This window comes from Typopeltis vanoorti, chromosome 12 (assembly GCF_054136105.1).
Source record: "Typopeltis vanoorti isolate ZY-2024b chromosome 12, IOZ_Tvanoo_1.0, whole genome shotgun sequence".
In the NCBI taxonomy this organism is placed as follows: domain Eukaryota; kingdom Metazoa; phylum Arthropoda; class Arachnida; order Uropygi; family Thelyphonidae; genus Typopeltis; species Typopeltis vanoorti.
This window is the reverse complement of record NC_143560.1, coordinates 64,049,405-64,074,296: the sequence shown is the minus strand read 5'-3', so window position 1 is coordinate 64,074,296 and position 24,892 is coordinate 64,049,405. Positions and strand designations below refer to the sequence as shown.

Below are 24,892 nucleotides of genomic sequence, written 5' to 3'. Positions count from 1 at the left end.
GGAGGTTGATAGGATGAGATACCTTGCTGGATGCTGCTAAAGGGTGGGGAGTGGGGAGACAAAGATAAGCAATTTGTCTTAGTGAGCAAGTGAAGGACGATCACTCTGGATGATTTTATTTATTGCAATATTGATTGGAATGAAGAGAAAGTATCAGGAATAAGGAGAACGAATTTCTTGAATAAGAATGAACACGTAAAAGAGGAGATGAGTAGAAAGGAGAGATACTGCTTGGGATTGATCAAGAGCTATTTATCAGTGCATTTTTGAGGTTTGATGGCTCATAACATCACTTTTTTCGTGTGTAATATCATAAAATTATATATCAATGGAAAGATAATTTAATCAAGAATGTAATGCAACAAAGTTTGTTCAATTATCTGTATTCTATGAAAAGTTATAGCCAAATAACCAGAAAAAAAAGAAAAAAAAAAGCAGCACAACTTGCTTAGGTTGATATGAAGTAGCTTTCCTTCATTTGAATGTAGCCAATGAGCATGAGTGTTTAGAGAGCCAATCAGGTGTCATCTTGTTTTGGCAATGAGCCAATAAGGTCACAGTAGGATTCAGCTACTGTGATGTCATGTATTGGAGCTGAGAGGAGGACATTTGTCAATGTGTTATGTGATTGCTATCAAGTGTTGGGTTTTTTTGTATTCTTCAATTTAGTGAGCTTGTAAAACGTAATAAAATTAAAGAAATGATGCAAAGAGTTGACTGGTCACCCAGAAAGTGATGTAAAATAGTACTATTAAGTGAACAAGGCTACAGTTATGAAGAAATTAGAAGAATATTGGTGGAAACTTAACAGGTGGAAACTTAAAGGTGGCATTTCTAAATTTTTGAAGAGGTATAAGGAGACTCAGTCACTACAAAACCAGACTAGTAAAGGCAGGTGTTAGATCCTGAATGGAGAGCTTTAAGTAAATTCTTTATTCAGGATTTAACATGATAACTACTACTAATAATTAAGAAGATATCTGCACATCAGCTAATAATTATGAAGTATTGTTTTATGTTATGTAATAATGTGTAGTCCATGTGTGCCATATAGTGAGAGTTATTGTTATTTGTAATTCCCAAGTAAGCTGTCTAGTACGTTGCAAAATTCTGAGAAAAATTATAAGTAGTAATCTGGAATAATCACGTATAATCTGTACAAGTCGAGTGTAGCGATGGAGGCTATACCTACGTGAAAAATGACGTCAGAGCGGCTACCTAGAATAATGTAACCTGACAGGTTAGGGAGAGTGTAGGATCACCCAAAGGGCATGAACGATGGGGTTCGTGGGTGAAAACCACATCGAATAGAGGGCGCCCGAATAGAGGGTGAATAAAAGACAAAGCACACCGTTTTATGGGGCTTTTTGACCTTTTTGATCTTGGGTTGCTGGATTAGAGTTTTAGGGGGAGTTGGTCGGAGGATTTGTGAGAGAGCGGTGGGCAGACTACAGTAATGACGAATGGCAGGTTCTTTTCTTGAGAATGCTTGAAGATTTTCAAGCAGAGCTGATTGCGATACGACGGCCTATGTGGAATTGGGCCTTAGCAGAATGTCCCATTGGAGAAAGTTTCCTGCGGAGCGGTAGACAGCACGCAACAGTCGGAAACGATTAGAAGAAAAAGCGTAGTACATCGCCAGGAGCAAAGACAGCCGAAGAATAGGCAGTAAGGTAATCCAGACCTACATGAGATGGCGGCATGAAATCTGAAAAGATCCGGTAATGTAAGAGTTTTCGTTCTATGTTAAAATTCGTTTAGAAGAACAAGAAATTTGTGTGCATTGTAACTAAAGGACACTAGTAGAGAACTTTCAGTGAGAATTTGACTGAATTAATTAAGCCCTTGTGGAACAAAGAAGAGTTGTTAATAGGCAGTAATTTGTGAATGGCTAGGCTTGCTAAAAATGAAATTTAGAATTAAGATAATTATTGATAGAGTATTAATGAAAGTGTTCAATGCGTGTTCAGTGAATAACTTGTGAAAGGAATTATATAGTAGTAGTATTATGCTTAAACCTAATCTTATCCTTTCATAATTGAAGGATTTAACTTACTCAGATTCATTGTGATTTAGTATAACCCTTAACTTAGAGTGAATTTTGATCCATTGAGTATTTAAACTTACATAACTGTAAATGTTTTATGTTTTTCCAATAAACATGTTTTGTACCTTATACCTGAGTTTATGCCTGATTACGAATTCAAACCACCACTTATGAAATAGAACCTTTTTGGCAGGAAGGAATTTAGATATAATTGCTTAAGTGAGATTCGGTCTATGACTGCTAACTGAATCTGCACAGCGCTAGCGTGAGATAAAATAACTGTGTGTATCCCTTTAGAATTTAGAAATATTTCCCTGAATAAGAGTCTCTTCTGTTATAGGATGTTGACTGGTGCAGCAAAATATAAATTTTGCCAATATCTGAAGAGGAGATAGATCTGAATCAATATCTTAAGGGCACGACAGTAGATTAGGAGAGTTATTATAGAGGTAGAACAAGATATAATATAGAGAAATAGCGATATAACAATAGAGCAGTCAGTAGGATCTTGATTGTATAAAGTTTTAAGTAAGCAAAAGGATAGACTCAAGAAACAGTAAGTTTAATGTATAATAAGATTAAACTGACGATTTAACAATAGAAATTACTATTTAACACAGGAAAAGGTGCATAACAGCAAGTGATGATAGAAGAATTGAGAGACTGTGCCTATGTGACAGAAGAAAATCATCTGGTGTATGCAAGATGAAATGGTGCAATACAATGTGAAGTTGAGTGCAAGGACTGTTCGGCTCAGACTGCAGGAATTTGGTCCAAATGCTAGAATTCTACGAAAAAAGTCATTTTTATCTCTCAAACAAAGGTTGAAAAGATTAAACTGGAGCAGAACAATGGGACATTGTTATTTGGAGTGATGAGAACAAAATCTCCCTGTTGGGAGTGATGACATAAAATACATAAGGAGAAGAATTGGAGAAGATTTGCATCCTGATTGCATTACACCTACAGTGAAACACCCACTTAGTGTTATGATCTGGGGTTGTATGACATCAAAAGATGTGGGCAGAATTTGCATGATTAATGGGAATATAAATGCCCAACAATACATAAATGAAATACTTGAGCCCAAACTGAAGCCTTCTGCACATGATCTTTTCCAAGATAATGAAGCATTTATATTTCAACAGGATTCAGCTCCATGTCATGTTGCTGCTGTGTGCAAAAAGTGGTTTCAAGGTAATCATATTCCACTGCTGGAATGGCCTGGGAATAGCCCAGACCTTAACCCAATTGAAAATCTATGGAGCCGACTAAAGAAACTTGTTAGTCAGAAGCACCCCACCAATAAAACCCAATTAATAGAAGCAAAAATTCAATCTTGGTTTCACATTATAACAGCTACAGAACTAAAAAACTTGGTTATCTCCTTCCCATGGAGAGAACCAAGTTTTTTGTAAGGCCGTAATTAACGCTAAAGGTTACCCAACTAAGTATTAACTCACATTGTGAGAATTTTTACACAATGTGAGTTAATCTTGCATATATCTCATTTTTTCTATGTGTTTCACTTTTCTTCTTTATAACTGCTGTTCTAATAAAAAATCCTTCATAAAAGTTATTGCATTACATTCTTGATTAAATTATCTTTCCATTGATAAATAATTTTATGGTATTACTCCAAAAAAAAGTGGTATTATTAGCCATCAAACCTCAGAAATACACTTTTTCCAAAAGGTTTCCACAATTTTGGCCGCTAGTGTATTCCAAAAGTGAAAAAACTAAATAGAGTAGGAGTAAAATGGAGGAATAAAATCTGGAAGAAGGCACTGTGACACTCTGAAGACACAAGTGAATGTTGGCAATAACTAGTTGCATGAAGAATACAGAGGAGGCCAGAAAGGCAACTCAGTTTTTCAAGACAGCAAAAGTGGAAGTATCAGGAATAAGGAGAATGAATTTCTTGAATAAGAACAAGTGAGTTCTTTCAATATGTAGAAGTAAAAGAAAGAATGACTTGGGAGCATGATGTTAGTTCATGACAATGGTAGATTGGTGCAGAAAGTTTTCTTCACTTGGTTATAAATTAAATTTAAAATGCAAAAAATTATATTTTTGTTTAATCCTTTATCCAAATGTAAGCAGACAAAGTCTGCATGTAAAGTTTCTTCACGACTGGGCTACTTGTATATAGAAGCTAATGATTTTGTATTAATTGCCATAGCAAACACCCTTTCGGGTGTGTATAATGCTATGCATTATGGGAAATGCCACCACCCCGACCAGTTTCAACCTTTATTGAGATCTCATCAGTGGGAGCCAGATCCAGAAGCCACATCTTCTGGATATCATGAGGATATCACATATTATCATTATCATACTAATGTCTATAAACATAGGTAAAATATCATTAGTGCAGACACCATCAAGCCTTGACTATATGAATGAAAACCTTTTCAGTCAAAAGGTATTATGGCTGCAGCACTATACAATATTATGCTACAATATACACAGTGTCCACAGAAATGTGCAAACCTGGTTCCATTAGTGGCACACGGTGAGCGGTCAACATTCATGTGTTTCTCAGTAGAGAGAGTTGTCTAGCTGTAACGAGTTAACATACAGTGGGGAGATTATGAGAAGAGTGTAGCTGTAATAGCACTTCACAAGGATGGAATGCAGCCACCAGTTATTATAAACAAGCTAAAAACATTTGGAAATGTATAATGTTTGTGTACCAGACTATTAACCATTATAATGATACAGACGACATATTTGACCATGAACAGGTTGACCACGTTGTGTTATGGCACAGAAGCTTGTGAGGGCTGTCAAGGCATGTCTCTGTCATAATCCTGTAAGAATGCAGAAAAAGCAAAGAAAGTGATTCCATGAGAGATGAATGTTTCACAAAGAATGATGTCATGTGTACTAACTGATGACCTGGGGTGAAAGCCTATCATTGTTCTACTGGACATTTCCTGGCATCATAACTTATGCACCAGAGGTGGATAAAATCGAAGGCACTTTTCCAGCAGCACACAAACAACAGACAGATATCCTCTTCACAGATGAGAAAATTTTCACCACTGAAGAGTTGTTTAACAGTGCTGAAATGATTGGGTACATGCTTCAGATGGTCGCACATCACGTGCCATAGCACTCAGGATTAAGTCATCATCCCTTGTCAGTGATGGTATGGTGGAGGTGACATATCATGGGGTATTGCAAGTTATATTTCAGCAAGAAAGGATCAAAAACTCCACAAAAGTGTATCAAGACACCGTGCTGGAACCTGTGATACAGCCCCTGAACAACACCTTGTTATTTAAAGTAGGCAGTGGATTTTCCAACAGGACTCAGCTCATGCACACAAAGCAAGGAGCACACAACAGTGGTTGGAGGCAAATGTTCCCAACCACATATCACCATTTGATTAGCTATTTGGAAGTTCTGATCTGAATACATCTGATCAATTATGGTCAGAGCTTGAGAGAGTGGCCTGCAAGAAACGACACCACAGCATTGCCAGCCTGAAGGTGGATTTGGAGCAAGCAGTGGCAGCATTTCCATTGCATGTTGTGCATGCTGCCATCAATATGTTGGCCTCACAGACTTTATGCCTAGACTTGGTATATCACTGCAAACCTGGCAAGCCATTTTCCATTTAATTAAATTCACTTACTCTGTAAAGTAAAGTGTACTATATTAAAATTATAGTTGTTTTTAGGTATAAATTCTTTGATTCTATTTAACCATAAAACATTTCAACAAGAAAGGGAAAAACAGTTATCTGATTCCTTTCAAATGTGAAATGTATTTTGGGATGCTGGCTGTTTAGATGAATGAAAAAGAAATTATGGGACCAAATGGCAAACACAGTTTTCATGTATTGTAACAATAGCTTGTAGACCTTAATGATGAGTTAAAACTTCAATAAAATATTAACTAGTTATTAGATATCTTATTTATTATTTACTGTCCTGGTTTGTTTAAAATCATTAAAACAGATGAATAATTTCAAATACCTAAGCTTGTCTAAAAGCTTAATGACAATGACTTTCTATAAGAAAAATGAAGAAAATAACATTTTCATTTGATAATATACATATATATATATATATTTAAAAAAGTCATAAACAATCAAATGTTAACCCTTATTTTCTTTATTATTATTCTTATTTTTAATTTATTTGTTTTTGCTGGCTAGTCTCAGTAGAACAGCTGGTGAAGGGTATGGGATTGAAATCCCACTACAACACAGTTTTAAAGTCTTTATAAGATTTTAAAAAAATATGATATTTATATATATATGGTTTAAAAAAAAATCAATGAAATTTTGCTCAGAAGAAAATGTAGAGAAAATGATATTCAAGAATGTCAAGTGCATTTGTAACTAAACAAATTTCTTTATTTCAAACAAGGTAAAAAAAAAGTATGAATATTTTTCAATCAATATTAGAAAAGACTCTAGTTAATACAGTTTCACAGTATAAATGATTAACACATGTAGACATTTAACACCATAAAAAATAGTACATTGATTTTGAATTGGATGCAATCATTAATGGTACAAAAGTGGTCGAAATTGTTTTTAAATGCCTGATCTTAATTACAAATCAATAAAAACTAATTCATTAAGAATATATGTAAATTTTTCTTACATATCATATATCTCTAAAAGCATCATCTCTGTCATTTAAAAGTCTAATGTCTCTGAATGATGATGCAACTGATATTATGTGAAGAAATACCAGTTCTGTGGAAATCTGATCTGGTATAGTACTCAGCTCATATGTTCTGGAAACATGCTTCACAAATAAGGAGTAGGGATGATGATGATGATGATAATGGAATACTTCATATGAATTACTGTACAGCATATACAGTATGAAGGGGTTATGTCTAGGTCACAGCAACACAGTTTTTTCTAGAATAATCACATTCAAGAAAACTGCATTACAACTATAGGTACCTATTGTGTAAAAGTATTATCTTATCTTTGAAAAGAGAAAATATATGAATATATAAAGTAATACAAAATGAAGAGATTACAAGAAACATTATTCAAACCGCTGCACATCTATAAATCAGTGTAATATAGAATAAAAGGATTTTTGCAGAATTTCTAGAGTTATGAGTACTGGAAATATCATTCAACATTTCCAATACTCATGACACATTAGATAAATTAAAATGTTATTAATTCATCCAATGCATTATGTGGTATTGCATAAGCTTTAAATGTCTGCTCACTTACTGATTCAATTTCAGAGATTTAGATGCAACATTTGATACTAGCATTGCAATGAATTGAGTGAAACACAACACTGAATGATTCCTCATTTATATTTGGGAGCAAATAAAATTTTCCTGATAGATTTTCTTTTGTCAAATTTCTTAATCTAATTTCTGTTCCTTGGCATGCAATGTTCAATTAGTGTCACTTACACCTGCTTCATTTTGTACTCATTGTGATTCTAACCACTGATGGCACACTATCATGCTACAGCTTAATATAATAATGTTACATTTACCAACACCTGCAACACATATTATTGTGACATTGAATGGCACACTTTTATACATAATGCCACAGTTTTAATATAGAACTATTGCTATATCCTGCATCACCACTGTGTGCATGCAGAGTGCACATATTTAGAATATTTAGAAATTCTGAAAAGTGCATGAGTTTAAATTTTAAAGCAATTCTTTAACAACTTCTATGTCTATTCAAAGAATAGAAAAAGTAGGTTTTTTGTTTAAGAAGACTGACTAAATGTTTCTACAGAGATTCCACAGTATTTGCTAATTCTAGAAAGAATTTGAGTTGCCATGACTTAGCATAACCCTTACATATATTATATGATTTATCAGATATTAAACATCAATGCATTCAATATTTCAATTTCAACTTTGCATGATTCCATCTAATCTTTAGTTTTTTTTATTTTTTAAATTAGCTTATAACTGATGGATAATATAGGACTCAAATATATGAATAAAGAATGCCAACAGAAAGGCATACTTTTTAATTGTTTTAGTTCTAATGATCTGGTTCATCTGCTTGTTCTTCTCGCAAACGTTTATAATAATTAGCAAGAGTTTCTTGAATTGTTTCTTTTGAGTACTTACACTTTGGAGACCCACAACCGCAAGTGAACCACTTGTATTTGATTACCCAGAATTTTTCTCCATAATCAAACCTGTGTGAAATGACATGAAATATTATATCACAGACATATCAGTGAAATATATTTGAAAATTACCATTTTAAATTAAAGGTAATTGGATAACATTATTGTGGAAAAGGCATTAAATAATAAAAGACATAAAATGCTCTCTCAGGTTTTCACTTTTGTAGAGTGAAAACCTGAATTATCAGGAAGGGAAAAACCCAAAACTGAATAGTGCATTAGAAGAATAAAAAGAAGAAAAAATGGGGAAGCATTCTAAAAGACAACAAAGACATGATTGTAGATAAAAATAAAAAAATAATTCTGTGATGATTATTTATATGCACATATTCACAAGAATATATTAAGAAGAACAATTTTTTATTATTGTAAATATTTCAGTGCTGTGTGAGGTGGAGCCTAACGAGATCAAATACATGGTGGGGTGTTGTTACATACCTAGTGGATCAGTCAATAGTGATGCTGAAATGCATTACCAACTCAACCTGATGGGTGCTAACTGAGTAATCAATGGATGACTTTAATTTAGACTACCTCAGTAATGATTGGGTAGCAGTGAAATCACATTAGAAGAATGAAACCAAATTTATTAAGCTGTTGTGAGACAACTTCCTCAAACAGAATGCGACAGATTGAACTCTAAGCCAAAGATCATTAGACATGATTATAGGGTCAGAGGCTGAAGTGTCTGTTAAAGATGTCTGTCCTGCCGCCATTTGGTGATGGTAATCATGCTGTACTGACAGAAGTGGTAAAGTACATGGATGTCCCATTCAGAAAAGATTGAACAGGAGAAGAATACTTGGTTCGGTCCCATGGTATCTGTTAGTGGATGAGAAGAATATCAGCAGTGCATGGGAATCGTTAAAAAATTACTCAAATGATGCAATTTCAGAACATGTCCATAGAGTTAGAAAACTAAATTTGCTAAAAGCTTTTGACAGGATATAGCAAGGAAGACTGTTGCATAAGTAGGAGGATACAGGATTGGATTATAAACTATTAGCCTGGATAAGATGAGGGTTGGCCAACATATATAAACAAGTGGTAAATAGGGAAGCAAGTCTGCGAGATTTAAGATGACCAGTAGTAAGTATACTCCAGGAATCAGTCCTTGATGCACTGTTATGCAATCTTTCCATTAATAACAAAGGGAAGGATTTGATAGGAGACACTACTGTTCATTGATGCAAGGATAGGCAGGGTAATTAGGAATGTGAATGACATGTGGCACTTGCAAAATGATTTGAACATGCTAGAAATGTGAGAGTGTGAAAATGGTTATCAGTTCATGTTAGTAAAGTGTTAGTCAAGTTATGTACTTTTGTATGATAAGATATCAAATGGCATATTATGTTGATGGGATTATGCTAGAAGAGACTAAAAGGGTTCAGGATCTTGGAATTTTAGGAGATAAGAAGTTGAAGTTCATGGCTATGTAACAAGGACTGCAAATACAACTCAGAGGATAACTGAAACACATACTGACTTGTATGGATAAGGAAATCATTTTGTCACTTAAAAGGCTTTGATATCACTTCATATGAACTACTGTGCACAAATATAGTTTCCTAATTTTAGAAGTGATGAAGGTACTGTATTTACTCGAATATAACCTGCACCCCTGATTTTACTCTACAAAAAATAAAAAATAAAAAAAATAAAAAAATTCAAAAGTTTCACATATACTTCACATGCAAAAAAAAGTTTAAACACGTTCACATCGGAGCAATGTGAACACACTCCGTGGTAAACAACACCCTCCCCAGTATCCACTATAATGCAGACACAAGAAAAACAATTAATTTTATTTTATTGCTGAATAAGGTACAGAGACATGAGCAGACATATGTGTAATATATTTCTCAACAAACAGTGCAATTAGAGACAACTGGGATAAAATTGGCACAAACTAATGAATCACATGTCCCCTCCCAATGCTGTACAGACTTAAGCAAAACCATATGTTGCACCAGAAAAAACAGTATCTAACTAAAAACTATTGTCCAATTTTTCAATTACATGAAGTGTTTGTTTGATTGCATTTGAAATTTTCAATGTCATTAAGACATATCACAAAGGCTAACTTCAAATAAAATTCTACTGCAAACTAAAACATGCCATATAATGTATGTGTAAATTTGTTCATGAACTGGACGTGGAAGTGGCATGCAAACAAGCAGCAATAAAATTCAACCGAAGGGTTGAAACTGTGTGAGTTGAGCCCGCCTGCGTGAAACAGAATCGGTACACAAATGGTGATAAGAAGTTCAGTCGGAACGATAAACAGGTAAAACACCACCCAATCGTGAATGTGTTAAAATTAAGAAATATATAGTGAATGTTGTTATGGCAGTTTCAGATATTATGGAATTCAGTTGAAGGGAATTAGCATTTCAACTCAACAACTGTTGGCTTGCCTCTGTTATTGGGTCATGTGATCTTTTGTTAATACGCACTAATCATATGCATGTCTTCATAACTGCTCTATCTTTACTGGACTACCATTGCTGTCTGTTTTGCATTCTGCTTTTACTTCTCATTATTCATTTATGAAGGATTGTTCATTATGTATCTCATCTTGTAAATTACTGGTAATTTTTGCTTGAAATACGGAGAAACATTCAAGTTACAGTGCCAGTTTTAAACTCAAAGTTATTGATTTTGCAGAAAAACATGGCAATTGAGCAGCACGCTGCGAGTTTATAGTGATGTAGTTTAATGTGTGATGTTGGCATAAACAGAAACTTGCATCAGAAAGCACCAATAAGTCAAGTAAAGCATTCCAAGGACCTAAAAGTGGAAAGTTTCCTGAACTGGAGGAAGAGTTCCTTGATTATGTGTTAGGTTTGCATAAAGATGGCTGATGTGTTTCACACAAAATGTTATATTCAAAGCACGTGAGTTAGCTATAAAACAAGGCATCAGTTGCACAAATCTGAAAGCGGACTGAGGTTGGATCACAAGATTCATAAAGAAGAAAAATGTGTCAAGAGGATGTCAAAGGACTGAAAGATTTTGAGGATAAATTGATGAATTTTCATTGCTGTGTGATTCAACTTAGGAAGAGCAATACCTATATGTTATCACAAATAGCCAATTCTGACCAAACACCCTCCATTTTGACATGCCGCACCAAACAACAATAACAGAAAACGGTAAAAGAAAAGTGTAATAATACGGACAAATAGTAATGCACAATCATGCTCGAAATTACTGCAGATGGAAGAAGGCTGCCTCGTTACGTAATATTGAAAAGTAAAACAATGTCAAAGGGGACATTTCCTCCTGGAATTCATGTAAGAATCCAAGAAAAAGGATGGATGGATGGATGGATAGACACTACCTTGGTTTGAGATTGGATTTGAACAGTTTGGGACAAATGGCCAGGGTCCTTATTTTAATGCCCCGACCTGAAATAATAAAACAACTTTTGGATATGAGGACTAATGTGACCATTATTCCTGGTAGTCTTACACCTTGTCTACAGCTCTTGGATGTATCGGTCAACAAACCATTCAAGACTACGTACAAAAAACTCTACATAGAGTGGATGCCAAATGGCAGCTACGACCTGACTCATGCAGGGAAGATTAAGAGACCATTGTTAGAACTGTTGTGCAACTGGATCTTGAGAGCTTGGGAAATGATTTCGTCCGAAATAATTGCCAAGAATTTTTTAAAAAGCAGCATCTCTAATGCCCTGGATGGTAGAGATGATGCTATTTGGGTAGATGACTTTCACAATACACACAAGGAAACTGCTCTCGAGGTCAGAAGCAGCTATTGCGAGTAGGAGATTCCTTGTAAGGCATACCCATTTTCAGTTTTTTCCTGAAAACTTTAGGTTCCAAAAAATCCCTGCATATATCTTGCAACACAATTTTTTAGCTTTAATTTTTTGGGGAAAAGTGCAAGTTATATTTGAGTAAATATGGTACAGCAGGGAGGAGAGTGTGCAAAGAAGAGTGCTAAAAATGATATCAGGATTGTGGAATGTAGATTATAAGGAAAGATTGAGAATTTGTGGACTACAAACACTAGAAACAGGAGTGATAAGATAAAGTAAACTTCTGAAATGGTCATACATGATACTGGTAGATGGAATTTTTAATTTTTGTGGAAGTTGAGAATAAATGGAGTCAAGAAAGGGGTGGAAGTTAATGTTTAAGTATGGTCTGTGATTTGAATGGCTTACCTTTGGAGCCATTCTAATTCCTTTCAAGTGCAGACAGCATGAATGAATTCAAGAAAAGGTAAAGTGATATATGGCCTCCCTTGAGGGATCTGGTAATAATAATGATAATATGATGTTAAAACTGCTAGAACTATGAACAGATGATAATTGCTTCCACTTTAATATTGTCAAAATGAACATTTATGCATTTTGGACTGGAAAAGACAGAGATCTAATTTTATAACTGCATGATACTCAATTTTATCCATTTCAAGGGATACAGACAACACTTTTGCTTCAGACAGCTGTATAAAAGAAACTACTTGATAGAATGACTTGTAATTTCACATGGATGCTTATGACAGATGTACCAACTTAGAAAAAAGAAAATCTTGCCGATAGTGTTGCCATCTATGGTTGAAGCTGAGAACTTTTCAGACTACCCTCGTACATATTAGTAATGGACTACTAATAATGATTTTCTCAACCCAAACTCCATAGTAGCAATTTTTTTTACATCTGTCTGTGACTTTTGAAGTCCTTACTTCCTAAATCCTATGAACTTAAAAAATACTAACTCTTGATGTGATAAGTGAATTAAACAATAAGTCAGCTCTTCTCAACCAGTTGCTTTACTAGTCCACCAGAGTTGCTTCAAAAGCTCTTTGAAAAACAGAAATCAAACCCTATTGGTCCCACACAGAATGGGTTTTTTTAATGAAAATCATCCTCTATATGTGAAAATATAAAAAAAAAAAAACTTCAAATATTAATGCTTTTTACCAAAAACTAATATATATATGCACAAAAAAAAAAAAAAAAAAGAACTCCAGCAATCTTATGCGACATACTTTCTACAAGCAATTGATTAGCAATCAATAGGAATTTTTAAACATTCTTCCTGTAGGCATGTAATGAGGTACTGGACTATTGTGGGAGTGGCTGTACCTTGATCTCATCCAGCACCCCAGTTCAGATATTCGATAGGGTTGAGATCAGGGTTTTGTGGAGATCGTCAAGTGTGGCAACATTCATGTCCACAAAGCACACAGTTACACCAACCTTATGACATGGTGCATTGTCCAAACCAGGAAAAACAAAACCAGTACCATACCATCACACCATTGCCTCCGAATTTCATAGTTAGGATCACACACTCTGGCAAGAGATGTTCACCAGGCATCTGCCACACTCACACCTTTTCCGTCTGGTAGAGGGTGTAGAATGATTCATAGCTCCATAACATAGCTTTCCAAGCTTCCACATCCCACTGTACATGCTCTTTGCACCACTAAAGATGCTAAATGTTGGTTCGGGTAATGTGGGGCTTGCATATTGCAGTCCTACCATGGAAAGCCATGTTGTGAGCCTTGGTTCTGAATGTTTTTGTCTAGATTTGCATTCTAGTTGATGCCCATATTATCATTCGTAGCACCTTACAATCATGTTTAGTGAGTGTAGTGGAGCATGCATTGTGGGTAACACTTGCAGTTGACTCTCTGCACTTTCATCTCAGTATGGTATCTTTGATTGTTGACCTATGATAGTCCAATTTGTTGAACATATAGACCTGCAACATGGCATCCTAACACAATGCCTCTTTCCAACTCCATCAGTTCCCTTCTTGCAGCAATTTCACCCATACACAGTTGCACTGACTTGGAAGCATCATATTCCTCCATTTATACCGGATACAAACACATGACACGATGCACCTTGTTCATTGGGTGTCTGTTGACTTCTTTCCAACTGTTACGATTTTAGTCTTGGTTTAAATGGGATTACAATCAAAGCAACTAAAGCTAGGAAGATGATAATTTATTATGTTTAAATAAGTGTATTTTTGCCATTTTTTTTTTTTTTTTTTGTGGAATGAAAAACCTGAATCTCTGTTTTTTCATAATTTCATGACAAGAATAAAGCATCATTCAGGTTTTTATACATATACACGTATAAAAACCTAAACCTGAATCTATGGGAAAAAAAAAATAAATCCTTCCACCTCTGTATCAGGCTGGCTAACTCACTTTGAGATGAAAGGCATTCACTTCTTGTCAGTGGCGCACTCAGGATTTAATCTTGGAGAGAGGGGGGGGGGGGGGTAGACGATTTGTGAACACGCATTGCATATGACCTATGATTGAGCATCTGCAGTGATCGCCAATACATGATACTCGTGATCTCCTCTGGCCTGGCTCGGGCAAACGAATACACATTGCATATGACCTATGACTGAGCATCTGCAGTGATTGCCAATACATGATACCCATGATCTCCTGGCCTGGCTCGGTGAACTAAGTAGCGCTCGCTCTGCACGAGCACTACTTAGTTTAGCTTGTGTCCACAGCGGCCATGATTCCCAAGAGCTTTAGGGTATTTCCACATTATGTGACTGCTAATTTATAAGTAGTATAGAAATAGAAGACACACACAACATAAATAAAAAATGAATTTTAATTAGGAAAAGGTTTTCTGAAAATTTTCTAGTGTTTTTTTTTTCCCTTTTTCTTTTTTTGAGGGAACAGGGCCCCTTGTATTTACAACTTATAATGATTATCAATTCATACAGCACAGTACTTACCAGGAAGGTAGCCACAACTACAGCAATCCTTCAATTAGTGCGACTAATGTGTTCTTTAAAACAGGCGCATTAATCGAAAACGCACTAATTGAATATAATAACCTATGGGAAAAAGTATAATTTGTTCCTCAGATTTCTTTTTTGACCCTTATTTTTTTTTTATAAAAGAATTAGGGTATGCTCAGGGCCTAGTTAAAGGAAAACCATGAAGCTGAATGACAATAAAACATATTCAGAATATAAATTTATTATTCTGCTTCTTAACAAAGAATTGAGCTAACGTAGTTTGGCAGGCATTCTGTTTCTTTTTTTCATACAGCTGATGATATGGTCCGAATTGCCTCTTCTGCAAATTTTACTGGTTCTCTCTTCACCAGGGTCAGTCTTTAAGCATTGCTGCTTAAAAACTTCGATTGTACGCAAACTATTTTCAAATTGTTTCTGTGAAACCTCTTTGGGCTTGTCAGTGATTAAATTTTCTTCATATTCTTCAGGTCTTCCCGCTGTGCATCTAAATTTAGCAGGTCGGAATCACTCAACTTCTCAGAATAAGATTTAATTAACTTAGATTCATTTGAAAAGTCTTCTCTAAAATCATTTGCACAATTGGAAGAATGTGCTTCCAAACAGCTCGCATATTGCTAGCAGTAATGTTATTCGACTTTGCAACTTTATAACAAGGCTGAGATTTCTCTGATTTGGTTAAAAAATTCTTGGAAGGCATTTGCTTCCGAAAAAAAAAGCCGGTTTCATCGACATTAAATATTTGTTGATCACAATAGTCCCCTTCTCACACAATTTTCTACAAAATCTCTGGATATCTCCTTATCTGTTATTACAGCTTCGCCTGTGATTAGAACATTATGTAGGCTATTTCTCTTTTTGAAATGCTCAAATCACCCAGCACTAATGTGGAATTCTTCTTCTTTTCCATCATTAATAGCCCTTTCTTTCCAGGTTACGAAGAGGCAATGCTTTTGATTTAATAAGGCCAGTATTCGGCAAGATCCGTTTTTGGTTACAATCTTTGATCCATGTAAAAAGAAGTCTCTCTAATTCAATCATTATAATACTTTGATTTTCAGTGCATGCATGATGAACTTGAAGCAGCCTTACCTTTCTCTTTGTGTTCAGCAGTTGATTCACCCATTTTTGTGTTCTTGTCCTATCTTTGCTCTGGACTCGCCTTGTTCATTTTTCTTTATTATTTCAAGTTTTTCTTCCAATGAGATTACTTTTCGAATATTTTTCACACTTCCACTTTTTTTCTCACTAATTCTTTTACTCATGATTAGAGGTTAGGATAATAATTTAAAATAAAAAAGTAAGGAAAACAATTGCACGAATGATCAGCAAAATGCTATGTAAAGCAGACAACGTAAATTTTGGCGGTAAATTTGGAACAGAGTGTACAAGGAAATAGTGTAGTATGCCATTAAAAAATAACTTTGTAAAATGTTTCAAATCAGTAACTAAATTATTTCATCCTGGCGAGTGATTTTTTTAAAATAGTTAGCCATAAAAAATATATAGATCGAAAATTTTTTAAATCTGTAACATTTATTTTTAACATGTATATAGGCGCACTAATCGAATTTGGGTATTGAATAAAAATGGCACACTAATCGGGGGCACATTAATCAAGGGATTGCTGTATTTTTTTTTCATGTTGTTGGGATAACTGGAAATTAGCTTCTGATCCATCCTCAAAAGACAGGTAAAATATGCACTTTGTAACTAAAAAGCTAGGTTATGTCATACAATGCAGAATAGATAATTGAAAACATGTGATACAGATTCATCATCATCATAACCATCAATTTCCTGTCTTGTACTCAAGGGGTGTACAGGATATGATAGTACTCAATGAAAAATTTACATCATTACTAACTAACTATCTGAAATTTTCCTCCAAACCAGTCTGTTACCTGTCAAGACTCCAACATTACAGATCTCATATTTCTGTCTTTGAAGGAACTTTTTACTCTATTCCACCTATATCTTGGTCTTCCTTTGGGTCTTTTTCCTGATAACCTGGCAGAGAACACTTGTTTTGCTAATCTTTCTTTTCCCATTCTGTTTAAGTGACCATGCCACCTGAAATTAGCTCTGTTAACGCATTCCTAGATGCTGACAACGTCAAGCTGTTTCCTCATATCTAATATGATATTGCCATTGATGCCATCTGTTTATGCCCCTAATCTCTCTCAGGACTCTTATATCTGCAGTCTAGTCTTTGATCAAGTGTTTTACTTCTGACCCAGCTCTCAGATCCATAAGTTAAAATTGGTTTGAACACTGTCTTGTATACAGCTAATTTAGTGTTTTGACTAATTTCTCGCTTAATTCCATATAAATTTATTCAGTTGACTTCCTACCATACCAGCTTTGTTGATTCTGTTGTCTATTTCCATATTTAATTTACCATTTTCACTAAAATTCGTGCCTAAGTAGCTGAAATGTTTTACTTGTTCTATAGGTTCTCCATTCACAATGCAGTTGGTATTTTCAATGCTTCTGTCTATTTTCATTGTCTTCTTATTGCTGACCTTCATACCATATCTATCACAACAGTTATTCAATTTAGTCAGGGAAACTTGCAGACTTGTAGCAGATTTATTTAGAAGTATAACATCATTCACATTAACATAAAGCAAAGAGCTGACATTAATATCTCCAATTTTGGTATCAGGTTTAATATCACTTTCCTTCATAATGTGATCCATATAGATAATGTACATCCTTGTCTCATACCAGATTTAACATTAAAACATCTTCCTTCAATTCTAACTGCTGACTTACAACTCAAATAAAGACTAAGTATTGCTTGATATAATGCCACACTGACATCATACGACTGTAGCTTCTCTCTTGGCACCTTGTCATATGCCTTTTCCAGATCTACGAAACTTAAATACAGATCTTTGTTATATTCCCATGATTTCTCAACTGTCTGTCATAAAGTGAAAATCTGATCCTGACAGCCTCTATTTGACCTGAATCCAGCTTGTTCTTCACCAAGCTTCTCTTCCACAATCCTTCTCAACCATTTCTCAAGTATACTTGCATAAATCTTACCAGAAACACTAAGTAGAGAAATACCTCTGCAATTCTCACATTCAGTTTTATGTCCCTTTTTATATACGGTACTATGAGAGCTCTACTACAATCATCTGGAAATATGCACTCTGTAGCTAGGTTAAGTCATACAATGCAGAATAAATAATTGAAAACATGTGATACATGTTTTCAAAAGTCATGGATACACACACACACACACACACACATATATATAATTCAATACTAAAACAAAAAGACAAAACGTTTTTTCCTTTTGTAAGTTTTTCCTTACCCTAATTCTTCATATGCTTTGATATCTCTGGAACTAAAAAAAGCTATCCGAGGAAATTTTACATCTTGATGTTCCACAAATACTTTGATTGGCACAAGATTAGGTTCGCAAAGATGGTTGATGAACCGACTGATATTTCCATAGTTACGAGCATCCAAGCAATATGTTTCTTCATCCTATGAATTATACAACATATCAGCTTGCTTCAGGCAATTTATATATAACTAAAATTTATGTTCAAACATCATGCTATTCTAACTTAATAAAAACTGTATACTTGTAAAGTTTATCTGCAGGCAATCTGGTGTGTGTGTGTGTGAAGAGGGAAGTCAGGATGTACTTCAACATATACATGTTTATCAGTGGCACTGCTTGCCCATTTAGGTTGGGTACTGTTACGTGGCTTATACAACCCACACCACAAAATTCACATCAATTTGATTGACTGTATGATTGCATTTTTATTGATGTATGAAAGTTTTAAGAGTGCATAGCACATTAGTATTCATCTTAATTGGTCCAATGCAATTAATTGTCGGATAACTTTAAATACTTTAATTTATTAATTAATATAATTTTAAATATGGAAAGCATAAAGGTCAAATGAACAATAGCTATGCTTCACAGACACTGCTTATCTGAGAAGCAAAAAGGGTTTATGTTTCATTGTAAGATTAGAATTATCATTCCAAATACTAGAGTGAGACATGGACAATTTGAATTTTGATATGATTCTTAAATATAGCCATATAAGATGTACAGAAATTGGAAAAAGAGAACTCTTGGGAAATTATTATTTTTTGGAGGTTGGAACTTGTTTATACACAAGTTCCAACCTCCTTCGACTATAATCATACAATCTATGAAAGCTCTGGCAGAAAACAGGACATTCAATAGATTGTCAACACTGTTTCCCATTGTAAATATGGGCAAAAAAGTTATAATTTACAGAAAATTAAATATATTAAAAATGTGTCTATATATCAGTGTCCAAAACATGTTAGTTCACACTTTATGCATGCAAAACAGATGAAACTCAGTGAAAAATAAATAAATAAATAAATAAAGCGGCAACTTATGACAATGCAGTTTAATTGGATTGGTTGACACAATAACCAATCACGGTCACTGATTTCTGGGTCCAACTATCCCAGCTCACACCCTACCTCGCCTTCTGAGTGATTTAAAACCAATGGAATCCTAAGCATTTGACCCGCTGTGCCATGTGTACATCTGTTCAAAGATGCCCATAATTTTGAGCACATACCTGGGCTATTAATGCAAATGTGATGCAATGTTTGTGTGTCGAAAAGTACCACCTTACCCCAGTCCTGAAGATAGTTTCAGGCGCAAACTTTGTTTGCTCACACTTGGATAAAGGATTAAACTAAATTTATTATAGTCTAACCAAGTGAAAATTAAACTTTCAACATCTTTCTCTAAATCCAGAGTAATTTAATAAAAAGGTGGCACACCGTTTGGCAACTCCTATAGGTAGAGATGACCTTGCTAATGCTTCTGCCTGGTATCTCCACTTGGGCCTGGTTCCCACTGAAGAGACCTCAATAAAGGTCGAAATTAGTCTGGGTAGTGGCCCTTCCCTTAATGCATAACATTATACATATCTGCAAGGAGGTGTGTTTTGCATTATGGGAAATACTGAGATAGGAGTGATGTTAGCTTGCTCCACCTTTGTAACGAGTTGCCTGGTGTTGTACCACCTTACCCCAGTCCTGAAGATACTTTCAGGCGCAAACTTTGTTTGCTCACACTTGGATAAAGGATTAAACTAAATTTATTATTTAAGAGTAACATTTACTCTTAACTATAAAATTATTAATTGTTGCATAAGCTTCTGTATGGGGATAGGAGATTTTTATACCTATTTTTTCCAGTATAAAACCACAAACAAAGATGCCAAATAAAAACTTTTTATTTCCACTAGTTCTGTGAAATACTTTGTTGCACTTGATCAAGAAATAACAAGAATAAAGTAAAAACTAGGGAGCAAATAATAACAATTAACATTTCTAGTGAAAAATATTTGAAAATGTTTAAATAATGGAAAGCGTGCATTCACTATTATGCTGGCTGCTGGTTCATGGGTTGCTATAACATACTAGTGTGTCATGATGGATTAAAGAAGATCATACTTGATGTAAAATCATCCCTTGGTTTTTTATTGAACTGTACAGGATACTTCATCATTTCAGATGTTCTTTGAATGTTCTTTAATAAAAATGGTGATCGATATGGAGCATTTCAGTTTGTTGTCATTCTACAGAAAAAATAAATAAAAAGATTGTTTTGCAAACAAAACTTAAAACTTGCTTTCTGCCCACTCAACAAAATCTCTGAACGTCTGAAACCTCCACATCAGCCACTCAAATAACAGGTGTCTAAAAGATCAGTTGTAATTGTGGTATATGCTAAATAGAACAGACTGACAGATCTGGTGAGATATGATGATAGGAACACTTCAAGGATATTGAAAATGAAAGAAAGCAAAAATCAAGGCTGGCAGCACACATACAACAGAAACAAAACACCAAGTAAAATAGCAACAAACTGAAATGCTCTACACTGATTACCATTTTTACTCAAGGGCATTCAAAGAATCAGCTGAAATGATGTACTACAGTATAACAAAAAACAAGGGATGATTTTACATCAAGTCTGATCTTCCTTGATCCATCATGACACACACTTGTATCTACCAGTAGTATGTTACAGCAACCCACAAACCAGCAGCCTGCATAACAGTGAATGCATGCTTTCTATTGTTTTAAACATTTTCAAATATTTTCACTGTTATTACTTGCTTTCTAGTTTTTACTTTATTCATGCTATTTCCTGATGAAGTGAAAAAGTATTTCAAGAAACTAATCAAAATATAAACAGTTTCTATTTGACATCCTTGTTTGGGGTTTTATACTGGAAAAATAGTTCTAAAAATATAAAAATTACTAAATTAGATATAAGAAAATAAACATTGCAGTTATTAAAAACCAAAGTGTGCATACGTTTTTGGAACACCTGTATAAGCATAAAAACAAAGCATAATGTCCTTAAAATGTAGAAAAGCAAACATTACATAGTAACTGTATTAATGGTAATCATCCTTCAAAATAACAACTGAAAGATCACCTCTTGGCTCTTTATCGTAGTAATAATAATAATATATGGGTACACCGGTCTGGCAATTTGTTAGTAGGGGTATATGTAAGTTCGGTTCACTTAAAACCTTGGTATTCCAGGTCTACCTACTCACTGATGAGACCTCAATAAAGGTCGAAACTGGTCTGGGTAGTGACCTCTCCTCATAATGTAAAACAGTAATACATCTCCTAGGAGCTGCATTTTACATTATGAGAAAATATTAAGGATAGTGACGGATCTTGCTCCACCTTTGCAATGAGTTGCCATAGTGTTGTACTACCCAAGTGATGACTTACGCTTGGACTTGCCAACAGCTCTTCGGCATGAAACTCTTAGATTTTGATCTCCGAGTTTCGTATCCGGCTCTAAAATAAAATAATGAGGGATTTATTATTCTCTTAACTTAATTTACAACTGAAAGATTTTATTTGGGGAAAAAAAAAAAGAACACAATATACTGCACAATTCTTCACTTAAAATACATATAAGTGAAGAACTGTGTAGTATATTAAGTTGATTATGGTGATTTACGTGCTTATAAATCTAAATTGTTAATGGGTTTTTTTTTTTTAATTTTATTCATTTTTTATTTTTTTATTATTATTTTGTACATTCAGAACAAATCTGTCCTTTGTTCTGTCCATATAGCATAGATCAACATAAAGTAGAAACTGGAAAAAAGTATTTAAGAATTAAAATTCTTTGAATATCTTCTTGAGCTAGTATACTGTTTTCAAGTTGAAGTTTGTTCAACATTTGAAACACTTACATGTGTCAAGTACTAATAAATATTAACAAGTTCCATACACTGAAAAACTTTTCCCCTTATGGTAACTGTTCATAAATTAGATGACTGATGTTTTAATAAACATATGCAAGGAACTGAAAAAGCAAGCACAAGAATGCATAATAAACAGGTCATTTAAATGTACCAGGAGTATATTTTTTTTGTTTTATATGACTCTCAGCCATGAAAGACTGGAATCCTATATATATATACACACATACAGGGTGGCCATAAAATAACTTTCCCTCTTTTGAGGCATCTGTAGCTAAAACAATAAACAGAATGGGACCAAATTTTATATTGAGACTTTCGATGGCATGGGGAGATGATTTCCGCAAAAAAAAGATTTAGTACCAAAAGACACCGATAGGGGGGATTTTGGTGTTGCAGAGCCGAAAACAGGCAGATAATTACATTAAAGGCAGATAAAATGGAATAATAACATTTCGACAGTGTAAGAGACAGCCGTGTCACACATTCCAGGTGGATATGTGGCACGTTGTTCTTATTATCATTGTAACGTGCCACATATCCAGCTGGAATGAGTGACACGGCTGTCGCTTACATCATCGAAAGGTTAAACTAAAACAACAACTTGTGAGACACACAGAAATTAATGTAGTGATTGAACTCACAGGAAATAATATTTTATTCATCAGAATCAGGGTCTCCTGGACACACATACACGATTTTCAATGTGCTGACCTTTCTTGTGTACAACAAATTGCATCCGGTGTGCGACATGCTCTACAGCTGAGCGTAAGGAGTCAGATTGGATGTTCATAACAACCCGTTTTATGTTCTCTTTCAAGACATGCAAGTTGGGAATGCCACCAACATACACAATGTATTTCAAATACCCCCCACAGCCAAAAGTCACATGGAGTGATGTCCGGGGATCAAGGCGGCCATGTTGTTAGAAAGAACTGACTGATAACCCTCTCATTACTGAACTTATATGGATAGAAGTGAAGCATTTTCCATAAGATTTTCAAGACTGTACCATAATCCATATCAAGTTTGCAAACTATGGCACGAGTGCTTAGACTAGTACTGGTCCCTGTGTCGTCGAACACCGCAGTAGCAACATCTGCTACTGTCTCTTCTTGCACTGCTTTCTGTCCTTGCCAGGTCTAACTCCTAGTGATCCAGTTTCTTCAAACTTCTTAATCATAGCTCTCAGTGCTACAGCTGACATAGGACCTGTACACAGGTTATGGAGCCTTCTAAATTCCCAAAGGGCTACTATGGCATTGCACTGTTTAAGGTAAAATAACTTAACAGGTAAAGCATGCTGAGGCAAGGTAGGATGCATATTGAGCACAATTCTTCAGTCATTCGAATAACTGCCTGAACGTTCCCAATCCCTTTTTAAGTGGAATTGGTGGCGCTGCTGTCACGTGTGCACAATAAAATTTGCATAATCCTTTTTACCTGGGTTTACTGCAAATATTTGATTGCTTTTGGCTCCACCAGTGCCAAAATTTCCCCTATCAGCGACTTTTGGTACTAAATCTTTTTTTTGCAGAATTCATCTCCCCATGCCTTCGAAAGTCTCAATATAAAATATGGTCTCATTCTGTGTATTAGTTTTAGCTACAGATACCTCCAAAGAGGGAAAGTTAATTTATGGCCACCCTGTATTTACATAATCTGGAACCTACTCTAGAGACTAAATCTAGCTAGAACTTTTTCAAGCACTACAGACCTCCAATAAGTGAGGTGATTCCCTGGTGATGACATTCATCAGCCACCCAAAATAATCACACATATCCATGCTCAGAATGGGATTCAAATCTGCAGTCTGTTGGCTAGAGAGTAGATATGTTAACTACCTAAGCAACCAGGCTGACAAATTTAAACATATCCCTAAATATACAAGTCACATAACTTGAAAATAGAAAAATTGTTGTCCAAGTAGTGATTATGCCTGTGTTCTGAATTCCAAATCTTAAGTTTCAGACTATAATAGATAATTTTGGGAATATTCTTGTTATCAAAACATGAACATCATTCCAGATTCATTTTACATATATTTGTGTTTGTGGAGTGTTTTTTAAGGTAAAATGAAATTGGAAAATACATGGAATATATAGTAAATGATGCTTTTAAGTTACATGCATGAAATATTTAATCAAATTCCTATGCAAACTGGCAGAATAGTAGTATGGAAATTGCTAGCCTAGAAGTCCCCTAAAGCATTACACTCAGGTTTAATCCAATATACTATCTAACAACCATAGAAGGCTTTTTCACTTGCTATTAAATTATATTAAACTTGCCAATAAATCAGATTCTTGTTTAATCCTTTTATCTTTTCCACTTTTCTGATGTGCAACAAAGAGTAAAAAGATTTTGGATGCATAATTGAGGGAGGATGTGAAGGAGTTGTTGAAAGAAGCAAAAATGAAGAGCAAGAAGGTGAAGATTGTAAGTCTCTGGCAATGCTAAGATAGAGGTGAATTGAGCATGAGGGTGTTGATAGCAAATGAATCAATATGCAGGTTGTGCAAAAGGAATGATGTGAGATTTGTGGGCCTATGGTATAAGTTTGATGGAAAGAAGAATTTGCACAATGCTGACAGACTGCATCGAAATGGTTTTGGTGTCCAGAGAGCTTTTTCACCAAGC

General features: G+C 34.8%; 1 protein-coding gene across 3 annotated transcripts in view; it reads right to left on the bottom strand.

Annotated features, from left to right (window-relative positions):
• Positions 1-6,390: 6,390 nt before the first annotated feature.
• LOC150100846 (histone-lysine N-methyltransferase EHMT1-like) overlaps positions 6,391-24,892 on the bottom strand; it is a 416,509-nt gene continuing 398,007 nt past the window's right edge. For all 3 annotated transcript variants that reach the window (XM_090401402.1, XM_090401404.1, XM_090401403.1), the window contains 2 exons: positions 18,316-18,491; positions 6,391-8,214 (listed from right to left, as the gene is read on the bottom strand). In XM_090401402.1, the coding sequence (XP_090257528.1) occupies positions 8,055-8,214; positions 18,316-18,491 (336 nt within the window). In that variant the 3' untranslated portion in view covers positions 6,391-8,054. The remainder of the gene's footprint in view (positions 8,215-18,315; positions 18,492-24,892) is intronic.